The following is a 15,719-nucleotide window of genomic DNA, read 5'->3' on the forward strand; positions in this document are numbered from 1 at the left end:
TTGGCTTTGGTGGCTGCGGGACATGGGCAGCCTGGAAGCTCTGTTGTCTGGTCTGATGCAGGCCCCTTCTGTGTGTGTCCATGAAAGCAAGAAGGGCCTCTCTTTTCTGTTTTAAAATGCCCAGGAAAGCTCAAAGCACAGCATGTTCAGACTCAGCACTAAATGTCTGAGATGAGAGTCACCATCCAAGGAGATGTAGGTGGTGCCCACCAGGGCATTATATTTTAACCTCCTGGAGCAGATCATCCTTTATTGCAAGTAGAAATAAGGCTTGGTTAAAGGCTTATCCGTACAAACCAGTAGAAAACTTTCCCAGTTGTTCAACTGGGAAGTGGCTCCTGAATGTTTACAAAACGAGGTTCAGAGGGAGCAGCGCAGTCAGCACATGCCTGCGCCACCTCCCACCCCCACCCAGAAGGCGTGCCAGAAACCACTGCCGCCACAGCCCTGGGGAAGCAAGGTCAAAGGCCAAGGGCTGCGAAAAGCTTCCACCCCCAGCATCAATCAAGCCAGGCAGACCGTCTGGGGGATGCTCTTTTTGAAAATACGAAAAATAGCACAGACTCCTAGCAGGGGAGGGTGGATGTGTGTACCCTGACAACTCTGTCAGGCAGGACCCTTACCTGTCTCCTGCTAGAGACAGACTAGAAGTTGAGAAAAGCTGGGGCTTTCCTGAGCACTGCTGCTGGCTCTCTGAACCCCTACCATCAGTGGCATCTGGCTGCTAGCTGACCCCTCAGTCCACAAGCAAGACAAGTGTGTGTGCTCATGATCGGGTGTAGAAAGTCAAGGGACAAGGGGAACAGTTACACAGGAAGAAATTGGCCACCTCCCCATTTAGAATGGAGTTTAAGATAAATATTGGTACAGCTCTTCGTACAAAATATTACTTTCATACTGTTTGTAATGAACTTACTTAAAATTTACTTTGACAGTTCAACCAAGAACATTTTCTTTAGTAACTGTTCAAATTTGGTAGAGAAGCACTAAATTCACTCAGGGGCATTTCAGATCCTCATACATCCAATCCTCTCTCTGAGTTCCAAGATTTGATTTCATTCTGATTTCCACATATTCTGAGCAACTCAGGAGAAAAAGGTGTTTTTCTGTTTTGGGATTTTTTCCCCCCTCAGAAATCTATTGATCTGCGATGTGGCCTTCCTCCTCTGGGAGCCTCACCATGGGGACACCAGCAGCCAGGCCAGTTCAGTCTGGAAAATACTGATGGAACTGCCTACCTGGGCAACTTGGTAAGCACAAGTTTCATTGAGGCAGAGCTAGGTGAAGCTTCTGAGAGTAACCTAGCTTCTGATGCTCATGTCAGGGCGTCAGGGACAAAGCTCAGGACAAAGACCTCAAAGAACCGGAAGTACTGGGAAAGCAAAACCTCAGTTGTTCCCACTGTCAACGTGCAAGTTCACAGGGCAGTTAGGAAAACCAGAAGGCAAAATCAGAAGATACTTGTGTGCAGGTGGCAGGGATGTCTGCATGGAGATGCTGTCTGTTTTGTTTTTCAGTGCTGGGGATCAAACATAGGACCTCAGACTTGCCAGGTAAGTGCTCTAACACTGAGCCACATCTCCAGGCCTGGTATCACTCTCTTATTAAAAACACTTACTTTACAGACAATCATGTTCATAACAGCACTATTCACAACAGTTAAAAGATGGAAGCCATTCAAGTGTCTATTAGCTGATGAATGAATAAACAACATTATTCCCCCTTAAAAAAGAAGGATAGTCTGATACTGGCTATAACATGGAACAATCTTGAGGACATTATGTTAAGAGAATGAGCCTAGACATAAAATGAGAAATGTTATATATTCCATTAATATGACATACCTAGAGATATCAAATTCAAATTCATATAGACAGAAAGTAGAATGGCAGTTGTCAGGGCCAAGGAAGGGAGGAATAAGGAGTCATATTTAAACAAGGATGAAATTTCAGCTTGAGGATGGTGAAAAGTGTTGGAGATGGGTGATAGTGATGGCTGTATAATGTAAAAATACTTAATGCCACTATACTGGACACCTAGTGGTTAAAATGGTGAATTGGACACGGGTATAACAGTGGCAAAGCATCTGCCCAGCAGGTGCAAGCCCTTAGGTTTAGTCCCAACACCATTCCCCATCTCCAAAAAGTGAATTTTATGCTACATATATTTAATGCTATATATGTTACGTAAGTCACCACAATTTTAAAAACTCAAAAATGTTCTTGGCATGGTGGCTCACACCTGTTATCTCAGCACTGGGGACACTGAAGCAGGAGGATCATTGTGAGTTCAAGACCAGCCTGGGCTACAAAGTAAACTCAAGGCCAGCCTGAACTGCACAGTGAGACCCTGTCTCAAAAAGACAAACAAATAAACAAACAAAAACTCCTTAAATATGTGTATCTTTTTGTTGGTGGTAGTATTTTTTGAGACAGGGTCTCACTATATAGTGAAGGTTGGCCTTGAACTCACAGTAATCCTCCTGTCTCAGCTTCCAGAGTGCTGAGATTACAAGAGTGTGCCATCACACCTGGCCTGTATATCATTTTTGTGTTAAAAACAACTGGCTTGCTTGGTATAGTGGTTCATGCCTGTAATTCCAGCTACTAGGAAAGTTGAGATAAGAGGATCTCAAATTTGAGCCCAGCCTGGGAAATTTGGTAAAAACCTGTTTCAAAATAAAAAATAAAAAGGTCTATAGCTCAGTGGTAGAGAATCTCTTAGTTTAATCTTCAGTACTGCCACAAAACAAAAGTAATTTAAAGCCAGGCATGGTGGCCCATGCCTGTAATCCCAGCACTTGGGAAGCTGAGGCAGGAGAAATGCCAAGAGTTCAAACTCAGCCTGGGCTACACAGTGAGTTCAAGACTAGCCTGAACCATATAGGGAGACTATGTCTCAAAGACAAAAATGAAACAAAATTTGTTTGAATTTATAATGTATAACATCTGATTTGTTAAAGAAAAAAAATCAAGTCTTAAACTTCATAGGAACTGTTTAGGAACTGTATAGCCTTCATAGGAACTGTACACACCAAAACCTGAACCATCAAAGTCCACAGAAGCCAGAAGTCACTCGTCTTTCCAAAATGATAACACTGTGAACCCAAATCTGGTCTCTGGTTTGTGTTTTTAGAACTTCACAGTGGAAAAAGTGGAAAAAGAAACAGAGGCACACTGTGCTGGGACAGTAGGGCACTGTCCCTAGGGGCCGTTACAATAGCACTTGAGGTATACCAGGTAGCAGCCAACCTATCTGGAAGCCAGCAGAACTGGTGGTGGTAGGGGTCCTATCCTAAGAGAACAAAATTCTTCTTGGTTTCACCAGGGGATCAGAGATAGCATGTGTATGGCTTGATGCACCCTTACCTATGGCCCACAAGACTGTGTCAAAGGTGCCCATGTCCTCTTTGCCAGAGATGCCATCCTCCCAGGTGACCTGGAGTTGACCATCTGGGAGCTTCCTAATGCGGGAAGGGATACAGCCTCTCAGGAACCGGGTGCCATGAGACTCCATGTGCTCTGTGACCAAAGAAGACATTTGCTGCAAGGCACAAGAGGACATGCCATGAGGATAAGGTGCCAGTGAGGGATGAAGAGGGGTCTATCCATTGGAGGATTTGGGGTATGCACCCACTACCTTCACCTCCAGGTCCTTTTGCTCTCTGGATTCTGGAAGCTGAACCAGGAGAGCGTTCAGTCCCTCTTGGCCCAAAACCTCACATGCTGAGCACTTTGGTCAGGAGGTACTTGGTCTGCAGGCTCCTCTCTGGATGCCAATGTTAAAGAATTAGCTGGATCTAGGAACTCTGCCCAGACCCATGTAGATGACCTTATTCTCCCTACCCAACCCAGTGAGTGTGACCTTGTTGCCATCAGGGAGCGGGGGCAGCCAGAAGAAGATTCTGCTCCCAGAGAAATGTAGGGGCAGCAGGCAAAGGCACAGACTAGAAGGAAAGGGTTGCCTTTCTCCCTCTTGACCCAATAGGCCCTATGTACCCATGCCCTGGCTGTGGATGGTGGCCAAGTTTCCCAGACAGTGTGATATGTGTGAGAGTATCACATAAACTAGCAGTGAAACTGGCCACAGATGCTTCTTTTGGAGGAAATACACAAGTCATGATTTAAATCCTGACACCTTCCCAGGTAAGTTGGCTTATTCTGGACCATATGTATGAGGAGCTCTACACAGCAGGAATGTTCTTCTGGTTGCTCAAGCAGAGAAATTGACATGTTGGCTACCTGTTCCTCTTGCAATCCTCTGGATTCCTGAAAGGTTCAAACATCCAGGGCTTTGGGGAACTAACTACAGGGTATGCTCAGGTCCATTGCCACTTGGCCTGTCTGCAAGGATGGTGTCTTCCTGGAGCTCCAGCTTGGGTCACAGAGACTCTTCCCAAAGCACAAACCTTATCCTTGCAGGCCTCTTTGCCTCTCAGGCTTCAGCTTTATCTGCACCCTACTGCACATCCTCCCCATAGAGAAGTTCAGCAGCTTCCTACATAATGTGTCCTATAAGGGACTGGGGTTGTACACCCTGAAGGACGTAACAGCTATGTGCCACAGCTTTAGGATGAAGCCATATGTGACTGCACAGGACAAAGAGATATGTCTGCAGATTAGAGCAGTGTGCAGTGGTTGGAGTGGTAGAGAACTGAGGTTAGAGACAGTAGGCCTGACCCCTTCTATCTTTGGATGTGTCCTTGCCAGGCCTCTGATCCAAGGTGTAAACATAACCCAGGAACAGGATGTCTCAGACCATGATGGATCCTCTTTGGTAGGGAACACGGACTATTTAACATTTTGACAATGACATCCTCAGACTTAAAGAGTTTAATGGGTGATTATTCCTTCAAGAGTTTTTATTTTATTTTATTTATTTATTTATTTATTTATGGTACTAGAGATTGAACTCATGACCTTGTACTTGCCAATCCCCAGGTCTTTTTCTTTTTTTTTTTTTTTTTGTCTTCTTTATTTTTATCGGTACCAGGGATCAAACTCACGACCGCCTGCTTGCAAGGCAGGCGCTTATGCGGCTGAGCTAAATCCCCAGCCCCCAATCCCCAGGTCTTGAAGAGCTTTAGTTACAAAAAAAAATCTCCATCGACTCCATAGCAGGAGCTGATGGAGTGCAGTTCATACGGGCATCTGCACCCAAGATGAAGATGAGTACAGATACACACCCATGCACCTGCTCAGACACATAAGACAATGCCTCTGTACTCTAGCCACGTGGCAGTCACAGCCCCTCAGACCCCATAGCTCCTATGGGACAAGATTGACCTTGATGGTGAATGAGCCTGCACTAACTTCCCAGGATGTGCTGAGTGCTTCTACATGTGCAGGGTACCTAACCCACAAGAACTGCATGCTCACCCTTGGCTTGTGTATGTCTCATCTCAGCTTATGGTGGATGGATGGGCTGCCTTGTCCTGCAATGTTCATCCAGTATCAGACCAGTCTCTCACCTGCTTCTCCTTGCCTGCGGCTGGCCTTAGTGAGGAGGCACCCCCACTGGGGCCCAAGAGCTCAGCAAGGAGGGAGTAGGGAGTTGGGGTATTTGGGGTAGGGAACAATCCTTCAGGGACACATCCCCATCACATACTAATGGGACAACCTGAAGGTAAGACCAGCCCACCAGTCTGAGGCCAGGAGTGGCATGCCAAAGATGTTCCTGTGGCAGCCTAGTAGGAGCACATCTACATAGCTGCGTGCACACTCCACTTACTAGCCTTTCTTCTAACCTCCCACAAATGTGCTTTCATATTTCCTAAATAATAAAGTCCTCCTCCAACTCAAGTGCCTGTTCTGAGGCATGAGACTGCTTTCCTAGCTCATGCCTGTACCTGCCTGAGGGACAGATAGTTAGAAGGGGGCCCAGACCTCTGGGAGAGCAGCACCACACGGTAGGAGTTGAAGCTGTTGGCTTACCTGGTCAAAGCCTCGGAGTGGGATGCTTCGCATCATGACAGTGATGTCCAGGCCAATCCCTGTGAGGAAGCCAGCACACTCCAGGGCTACATCTGCAGAGGATGGCTAAGGAATACTCACAGATTATGACTTTGGAAGCAAAGGAAAAAGATCCTCAGGTCCCCACTCTAGCTGCCCACACCTCCATCAATCTGCCAGCCCCAGCGAAGACGCCAGCCATGAGCTGCAGGTCCCCTCTACCCTAGGTCTCATGTGCACAGCCTGGGGGCTGAGGGTTGAGGGCTCTCTCAGCAAGCCTTCTCAACAGCACTGTGAATCTGGAATGGGCTGCCCTGTGCCTGTACAGTGCTTCTATCCTGGCTCTGGAGTTAATCTCAGCCTCCAGGGTTGAATCTGCATCCTGGATAAGCCAGAACACAATCACCAGCTGGGCTGGGGGGAAGCAAAGCCCTATGGATAGAAGATGCAAAACTGCTGCCCACGACCTGCGCTTTCGGAGTGAGGTGGGGGCTCCAGGGCTTTCATCTTCCCTCAGATATCCTCTATCCTGACCCTGGGCCCCGTGGGGCTCCTCTCTTAACCCTGCTGGTTTGACTGCTCCTTCTGAAGGAATGAGACCGGAGCCGACAGCTCTCGAGGGAGATCACTTGGCAGCCTCACGGCCGTGTCCACCTGCCCCAACTGGCTGGCTGTCTCAGCGTGTGGCTCACGAAGAGCTTCCAGCAAACCCCAGCCATAGAGGTCAGCATCAAGTTGTCCCCTGGGCACAGGCCCTCTGACCCAAAAAGCCCAACAAGCCTAATCCAAGGAAGCAAAGGGGCCATCATGAGGGAATGCAGTCAGGAAGAACATTTGACATGAAGAACACGAGTCCACGTCACAGAGCAGCTACCTACACACTAGCAAAGGATACAGCTGGCCCCGACCACCAACCTGTCATAGAAATAGAAAGCACAGGGAGTAAGCGGTTACATAGTTCACATGGGCACACAAGCTGTCATCCCAAGGGTGGGACACAGAAGGACCCTTCTGTTTTGTGCCAGGCACTCAGCTAATGAGCACTGAGGCTGACTGTTCAAACAAGTCGTCCCAAGACACAAAGCCCTTCCCAGAGACTACAGTTGTGAAATACAACATGACAAACAATATTATTGAATCAGCAAATTGCCTGGTGGTGAAGGGCATGTGGTCAGTGACAAATAGCACCTGTCCCAAGATAGGAACCAGGCAGTTTCAGGATTCTGCAGCTGCATCAAGAAATGTCCATTAGGAGAAGCACAGAGTTTTCTTCCTGTTCTGAGATGAGTTCTGCCTTGAGACCCCCTAGGCCTCCTGGAGCCAGGGTGGAAGCAGGGAAATGCTTTGTGGGATGGTGAGGGAACCAGATAGGAAGAGGGGGAGGGTTTCCCTGGGAAAGCATATTATGTGAGCACAACACATTGAGACTACAGAAAACCAGGGTAGAAGACCCATGCAGCCTGTCCTGTCCCAGAGCTAGGCCCAGGGCCAGGAAAGCCAGCTCCCTGAAGCAACAGTTGAAGGCACAAGGTGGTGGACAGAGGATGCCGAGATTTACTAGAAATATTTGCTCTAGGAGTTTTTGATTTTTTTTTTTTTTTGTGGTAGAGATATTGAACCCCGGATCTTGCAGATGTTAAGCAAGTGCTCTGCCACTGAGCTACATTCCTGACCCACACTTAGTATAAATCCTGTCCTGTGGTCAATCCTGCACTCCATATGAGTGTGCACGCATGTACATACACTGACTCACAGGTATATCCATACATGTATAGTCAGTCATAGACACACTTGTACATCATACATCTGCACACACCCATGTGCATGCACATATACATATTTTTGGGCACACTGGCATGCACATATGCAGTCACATCACATTGTTGTGTATACATGTGCACACTCATGCATACACACAGTATACAATGTGTAGTACATTTGTACACAATAATATCACTTTTGTACACGTGTACACTCATATACATGTGCACAAATGTGCATGTGCAGACTCATCAATACACACATGAAAATACTCGTGAAGGCCACATGCATACACACATGCAAGCAGGCTCAAAACCCAACAGAACAGGAGCTCTCAGGTGGGTTGGCCCATGTGGGTGGGCTTGTCAGATCACCCATGAGCCTCTGAACAAGAGGAAGTGATAGAAGGATGGATAAACCTAATGTCAGCATTAATCCTGGCAGATACTAATAATATAATTCCATTTCAAGAAACAGCATATCCTTTAGAATACTACAAGTGCCCTGCGGGAAGTATGTGACATGCTGCTTCCTCAGGAGCTGGGGATGGAGTCAAGCTACCTGGTAGGGCACAAAGTGATACCAGGTGGTCACACAACCCCATTCAGTATACGAGAAGGACAAAAGGAGACCAGGAGAGCAGAGATGCCTTCCAGGTCCCATGCAGGGCTAGCAGTGCCTAGAAACAGATATGGGTGCACATGTTCATGTACCACATGACAGTACATAACAACTCTCTTTGGATTTGATGGATATGGTGAAAGGCATAAGCCTGTAGGATATGAAATTACAAGTTACTTAAAGTACAAACAGCATTCATCTGTGGTGAATATCCTGCCCTAACAGCCAGATCCACCTGGGGAAAGTGTGTCAGTAATCAACACACAGTGTCCTTTGCTCACTGCTTCCAGTGGTGCCCACAAAAGAGTCTGCATCCTGCTGAGCCGTGCAGGCACTAGCACAGTGGCACCACAGTGGCCCTTCTATTGCCAATGGGGCCTCCCTGCTATCTAGGAGCCTACTCGTTGACCCTATTCGGGGAATGAGCTGGTTGTAGCCTCCACGCTTCAGGGCAATGAGCTGGGCCTTTTCTCAGTCTTTCTCCATTGCTGAGAATAAAACAATCCTGACTCTGACAAAAATAGTTCATTTCTGGGTGGGTGTGGTGGCACACATCTGAAATCTCTGCACTTGGGAGGCTGAGGCAGGAGAAACACCACAGGTTTGAGGCCAGTGTGGGCTACATAATGAGGCCCTGTTTCAAACAAATAAAAAGGTTGTTTCACATGTGCTAGCCCCCTAAAACTGCACAGGGAGCTAATAATGGAGCTGGGGACCACTGTTCTGCCCTCAGAGCCTTCACAGCACCCAGAACTACCTGTCCCTGTGGCCACACAGTGTGAGAAGAAGCTCCCACTTCACAGGTGCCAGCTCCAAATTGCTGAGTACACACAAAGAAGCAAGCCCTCCCTGGGAATCAGCACCATGTATGGGGTGCTGTGGGGACAGACAGATCCCAGCCTTTTCCTGTGAGTCACCACTCGCAGCCTGCACCATTCACAGATGGCAGGGGAAGAGAACAAGAAATCATCAAGAAGCAATCCCTCCCTGTGAATCAGGGTCATGTGGGGGCTGCTGCAGGGAGAGCCAGATGCCAGCCCCTTCCGGCATGCCGGCTGGCAAACAAGAGCTAAAACCTCCCTACCCACTCCCATCCCATAAGTGACCAGCTGATTCAGAGAAACACAGGCTGTGATGATAGCTACTGAGGTAAAACACAATTCAATGCTTGTAGTGTTTAGGGTTTCACTGACTCTGCAGGTCTAGGGCCTGAAGTCTGATCATCTACTAGGGGGATAACAACATGCAATAGAGCATCTATGGGAGATCTTCTGAGGGTGGTAGCCACTGTTTAATTCCCTATTATCTTCTTTTGAAGTCCTGTATCACTTTCATTGTTTTGTTAGGTTGGGTTTTATTCTGTTTGGTTTTGTTTGATTTTGTTACATCTGATGGCATGGGCAGCTATTTCAAAGATAACAGGATACATTATGGTACAATTGTCTTGTTTTGAAGTTCTTTATTACATTCATTGTTTTATTTTTATTGATTCTATTCTGTCCTGTTTTGTTTTATTTTTACTATGCTGAAGCTATCTGCAGCTATATGGAAGACAGTAAGAGGCCTTATGGTAACCACTGTTGATTTTCTATTTTTTTTTTTTTATTTAAGGAGAAAAAAGAGAAAAAAACAGAAAAAGGGTACAAGTTATACAGACTTTCAAAAAAAATAAACAGTAGGAAATCACTAGTTAATTACATATTGTCATCTTAGAAATAGTTGTTGAAGTTACAAAATTAAAGCATATAGAGGGGACTTTCAAACAGTGAGACTGCAAACAGTTTTGTTCAATGATCCAACAAAACTCAGTAATATGGTTATCTATCTTATACACTTAAATATATATGCAGTTATATCTTTTAGAGAACTTTCTTTTCCTTTCTTTTGTACAATGACAATTACACATTCTGGGTTTTATTACTCTCACAGTTCTCATTACTTTTTTTTTTTTTTTTTTTGAAGAAAGTAAAACCAAATGTGACATACCAGGACAGAGTCAGTCAAATCAAAAGGATGGACATAATACATAATGTAAAAACAAAATACAAGGTGATCAACAATGGTTACCATACTGCCTCTTGCTCTCTTAAGAAGAATTGCCTAAATCATCAGTTATAATAAAATTGAACAAAACAGTAAAGAATAAGATCAATAAAACCAAAACATTGGAGACATTAGAGGACTTCAAAAGAAGATAACAGTCAACCAGAATGGGCATCACAGTGAATCTTATTGTCTTCATAGTTGTTGCCTATACTTTCAAACTTGGTACTATCAAGCATAACAGAATAGAGGAAAATCAGTCAAAACAAGATGGTGAGAGCAATACAGAGTTTCAAATCAAGTTAATAGGAAATCAAAGTGGGTTACTATAATATATCCTGCTATTTTATATTAATTTTTCCCTTAATTAAAAGGATAAAAATGAAAAAGTAGATAATAAAAAGGAGATTGAGATTAAAAAGAGGGCAAAACAACAAAACAGCGCAAGTCAAAGCATAGCCATTTAAGCAAAATAGTGTTTCACCACAAGATAATCTCGACATAATAGTAGTTACCATAGTGTCTCTTCCCTTAAAATCTTTGGGTATAACTTTGTATACTGTAGCATCAAACGTATCAAGACAATGTAAAACCGTTCAAGAGAATGACAGTATTACAGGGTATTTAGAATCAACTAACAGAAAATGAACAATGGTTTCTGTATAATCTCCTTGTCTATAAAAGTTTTTGTTTATATTATCACATATAATAAAATCCAATAAGATACAACACATTAAAACCAATGGAGACAGAAGAACAAAAGCTTGATGGGACTTTAAAACAAGAGGATATTAAATCAGCACTACCTATTATGATGTCTTGTTTTCTCCAAAATGGCTGTTCCTACCATCCAACCTTTTCTGCCTCATTTCTGTTGAGCTCTTTTTCTGTCATTAGTTGTCAGTTTGTCCTCTTCATTTCTCTTTCTGCTCCATTCATTGTGGCCTCTCTGCCACTGTTTCTGGAATCTTGGTATTTTTCATTTTTAGAATATCCTGCAGTAATCTCTGTAGAGTTGAATTGGTGGTTGCAAATTCCCCTAGTTCCTCTTTATCCTGGAAGCACCTTGTTTTTCCATCAATTTCTAGGGACAGTTGTCCAGGATATATCAATCTTGGCTGGAGGTTATTATCTTTCAAAGCTTAAATTATTTCCCCCCACGCTCTTCATGATTTGATGGTTTGTGCTGAGAAGTCTGCTCTAATTCTGATGGGTGTTCCCTTGTAAGTGATCTGTTTCTTGTCTTTGACGGCTTTTAATATTCTGTTCTTATACTGGATTTCTGGAATTTTGATTATTATATGCCTGGGTTTGTTCTGTTTGGGTTGTAGGTGGCTGGGGTCCTGTATGCCTCATACATCTGAGTATCTTTACCTTTTGCTAAATTAGGGAAATTCTCCTGGATTATTTCTGTGAATAGCTTTTGTAGTTCATTTGTTTGAGTCCCTACTTCTTCTTTTATGTTCTTAATTCTTAAGTTATAGATCCTCTTATCATCTTCTAGCTTTTGTATTATTGCTGTTTGTTTTCTTGTTATTTTTAAGAAGTTTTTCATTTAAAAAAAAAAGTTTTTCATTTCATGCTCCCACCTTACAAATCTGTCCTCCAGTTCTGATAATCTATCCTTAGTTTCTTTCAAGCTGTTATGCCAGCTTTCAATAGAGTTTTTAGTTTCCTGGTAATCTCTTTGAACCTGCTTCACGTATTCTATGTTTTCTCTATTTTCTCCATAAAACAATTCTCCCCTTTTTTTTCTGTTCTTCCATTCCACCATCTGTTTTTTCCTGGGCGGTACTTAGCATTTCTCTAACTATTCTACTTATTTCTTGCTTTATTTCATTAAATACTTCATTTTTGAACTCGTCTATGAGGCTCTGGAGATACCGCTTTATGTCTATAGGTACCGTGTTTGATACTACATGTTTTCTGTCTTCATTCTCTTTTGCATTTACCTTTCCTGCATCAGTGTTCTCAGGATTGGGGACTGAGGACCCTTTCTTGTTGCTCCCTTTTCCCATACTTTTTGTTCCTTCCATACAAGTGTATGTAGGAGGCCCAGTTTTTTTTTTTTCTCTTTGTCTGTTACCGTTTGTTTGAATCTGCCGGCTAGGTGTTCCCGCCCACTGCAGTGTACTAGGGAGACACAGACCTGGGCAGCCTCTGCTGGGCCTGCCCCTCCAGGTCAACCTACTTGAATGCTTCACTGCTAGGGTACACTGCCAGGCGCAGGGACCTGATTTGGGCTAGCCTACTGGATCTTAGTCCACGTCGTCACCAGGCCAAGCGCTCCCCACCACTCCCGCTTGAGAGGGGAATATGCGACTAAAGTCACTGTAGGGCCCTTTCCGGCTAGTCTGCTCATTCCCAGCATGTCCTCTGTTGGAGCCTCCTAGTCTACGAAAGGGTCCCCATTTCTTTCACTCACTGCAGGTCGATGCAGGGCTCCCTGCCAGTCCCGCTCTCAACGCTGTTTGGTTCACCGATTCCAGCTCTCAGAGCTTTCATACGTCTCTCTCCCTGCCGTGCGGATTAGGACGCAGTATCGGCAGCAGGAAATTCAAATCACGGCTTCCAATGGCGCAGGATCCAGCTTCTGCACTGAGATTTTATCTGTTCCTGTTATAGCATCAGGATTGCATTTCCAGTCGGTTTCTTTCAGCTTAGTTCGTTCCTGGGTCGGCAGGATACATCTCCACTCACACTCACAGGACTCCTCACACGGCACCGCTCCTGGATTCTAAACTGGTAATCTCAGAGAACTTCCGTGGCTGCTGTTATTTGTCTGCCATGTTCTCTATTTTCTATTGTTTTGAAGTCTTGTGTCACTCACACTGGTTTGTTTTGATTGGCTTAATTCTGTTTTATTTTGTTTGACTTTATTCTCTTTAAAATAAAAATTTTAAAAAGATAAATAAAACAAATTGCTGACTGAGGGTAAGGTGGACACCAGTCAGGCACACTCTTCAGTGGGCTTCCTTGACTGTACATGTGCAACTGAAATCTCTCAACGAAAGCTCTCATCCTCTTGGTTCCACGATAACTCTGGGCTTTCTGTCTTCATGAACAATGTCTTTTGTCACTATTGATTTTTACTCTATCTCTTTCTCCAATTAGTCAAATAATGAGAATGTTTCTTCTTAGAAGAATGCAGGATATAAGAACTCAAACAGAGAACTCCCTTCCAACTGCACAGCGTTATAAAAATGCTGGAGGAAAAACAAGGACAGAAGTCAAAGCCTCCAGTCACAAGGGCAGAGAGTTCTAGAAGACAGCCAGATGCAAATGGGCTTCACAGAACATGCTTAGCCTGGGCATGGTTGTGGGACGCATAAGGACCAGTGGCACTCACATCAGCTATAGAGGTGCAGCAACCATGGCAGGCCATGGTCAGCTACAAGGAGGGTGGTGGTGTGGGCAGAAGCCAGTTTAGCAGACCTGAGGGCTAGAAACTCTGGACTTATCACTGCATTCTGATTACCCCAACTACTTGGGAGGGGAAGGCAGGCTAGCAAGTTTAAGGTCAATCTAGCCAACTCAACAAGACCCAATCTCAAAATAAAAATTAAAAAAGGACTGAGTTCAACAGCCTCAGTTCAATCCCTAGTGCTACAAAAACAAAAGAACCCTTGAAACCAAGATATCTTCCCACTCACTCAGAAGCCACCATTCTATATCTCATGAGCCATGAATCCAAATTTGTGTGTGTTCCAGGGAGCTCAGCCCTCCGTGCTTTTTGGTGTACATTTTCCAGGGAAGTTTAACTACCATGAGATTAACCTAATCACAGGGCAGGCTTTCTTGTTCAAAATCGGAACAGAGGAGGAAGTAAAAACAAAAGCATTAACACAGGCCACAGAAGCCCAGGCTTAAAAGCCATCCATTTGCCTCTGGAGTCTGAAGGCCCTGATCCTCTCTCCAGAAAGCACACCCACACAAGAGACAGTCTCAGGGACCACCTGGCCCCTTGGCAGTCCTGCCAACACAGGAAATGCCAGCCGTGTTACAGAGCTATGGGCAGCACAGGGTAGGGGGGTAAGGGGGGTTCCACTCCAATGAGGGCTGGCTCTGGGCTTGCCAGAGGTCTGCCGGCCCCATATGATCCTTTGAGTGCCCAGTGCTGGGGCTGGTAGAGACTGCACTGACCAACCTCTGGTAACAGATGCCCCAGAGTGCCCTGAACCTTAATGTCTGAGCCACAGGGATGCACCCAAGCAGATGGGAAGACATGCTTTACGGTCTGGGAAAGCAAGTCCCATGTAGATGGCTAACCTTCCTTTTGCTGGTCATAGGACAGTACACCAAACAAACGTGGAGGTCATGCAGAAAATGAAACTAGTAAGCAGCAACCACGTCTAAACAAACAGCTGTGGTTCTCTCTAAAATAAAGTTCACCTTCCTCCCTCTTACACTTAGGAAGAGAGAAAAATGACTATGGTAGCTGGCCAGGCTTCTGAACCTTCATACTAGGGTCAAACTACAGTTCCTCCCATGACAAACTCTTGACAGGCAGTGTTAATTTCTTCCTAAATTATAAAATCATTCTCCCTGCTTCACAAAACCCTGAGAATCCAAGGACAGAAACTGTTGGGCTGCTAAAGCGGCCACAGAAGTGGACATTCTGGGGTATCCTTGGCTTCCTTCCTCCCTGGGTAAACATGGGGGCTCCCTCCCTGAGTGGGGCTGGCAGCTTTGAGACAGGGTGTCCTCATGCTCTGTAAGCCCCTTGGGGATCTGGACAAGGTCCCCTGAGCAGACAACAGAAACAAGCAGGCTGTGGCTATTATGTGGAAACAGCGACTCAGTTCCTGGGTCTCAAAGCAGACCCAATGTGGGGGAAGAGCTACCCTGCTGGCTTTCAAGTCTTCTTCCCTAGCCCAGTTCTGCTAGCTTAGCCTAGGTTTGCAGAAAGCTGACCTCCAGATACAGTGGACCCAGGTAAAAGTCTCAATCAATTTGCAGAAAGACAAAAGGGTTCTGAAAGACAATAATTATGATTCTTTGCTTTGAGGTTAGGGTACCTGAGCCCTGAAACCTAATGTCAAAAAAGGCATACCCCAAGTTATATAAGCATAGGAGGCAGAGGTAGGGATGCTAGGCCCACGCAAGCTGGCAGCCAGCCCAAGTATGCCAGTGTGCAGAGGCTTTAGGTGGGCAGCCCTCCGGGTGGGGAGGAGGCCAGAAAATGGCATGGGCTGTGGGGCTGGAGGTCAAGCTTAGCTCCTTGACTTCCCTTATTCATCAGGACCCCTCTGCAGGATTTTGGGGCTGCATTTGAATTCCAACTCCACGCCTGCCTCCTCAAAGAAATCTGAGGGCAAAATCACCTTTTTTACTTTCATACCC

At 45.3% G+C, this 15,719-nt stretch overlaps 1 protein-coding gene across 1 annotated transcript in view; it reads right to left on the minus strand.

Annotated features, from left to right (window-relative positions):
• The window catches only part of Txnrd2 (thioredoxin reductase 2), a 54,061-nt gene that overhangs the window by 18,160 nt on the left and 20,182 nt on the right, over window positions 1-15,719 (minus strand). The window contains exons 9-11 of the mRNA NM_001256474.1: window positions 6,847-6,866; window positions 5,934-6,025; window positions 3,369-3,543 (exon numbers count right to left, since the gene is read on the minus strand). Coding sequence (NP_001243403.1) covers window positions 3,369-3,543; window positions 5,934-6,025; window positions 6,847-6,866 — 287 coding nt within the window. The remainder of the gene's footprint in view (window positions 1-3,368; window positions 3,544-5,933; window positions 6,026-6,846; window positions 6,867-15,719) is intronic.

The sequence above is a fragment of the Cavia porcellus genome, unplaced genomic scaffold (genome assembly GCF_034190915.1).
Source record: "Cavia porcellus strain 051 isolate PalLab524CR breed Dunkin Hartley unplaced genomic scaffold, mCavPor4.1 scaffold_16, whole genome shotgun sequence".
Taxonomy (NCBI): domain Eukaryota; kingdom Metazoa; phylum Chordata; class Mammalia; order Rodentia; family Caviidae; genus Cavia; species Cavia porcellus.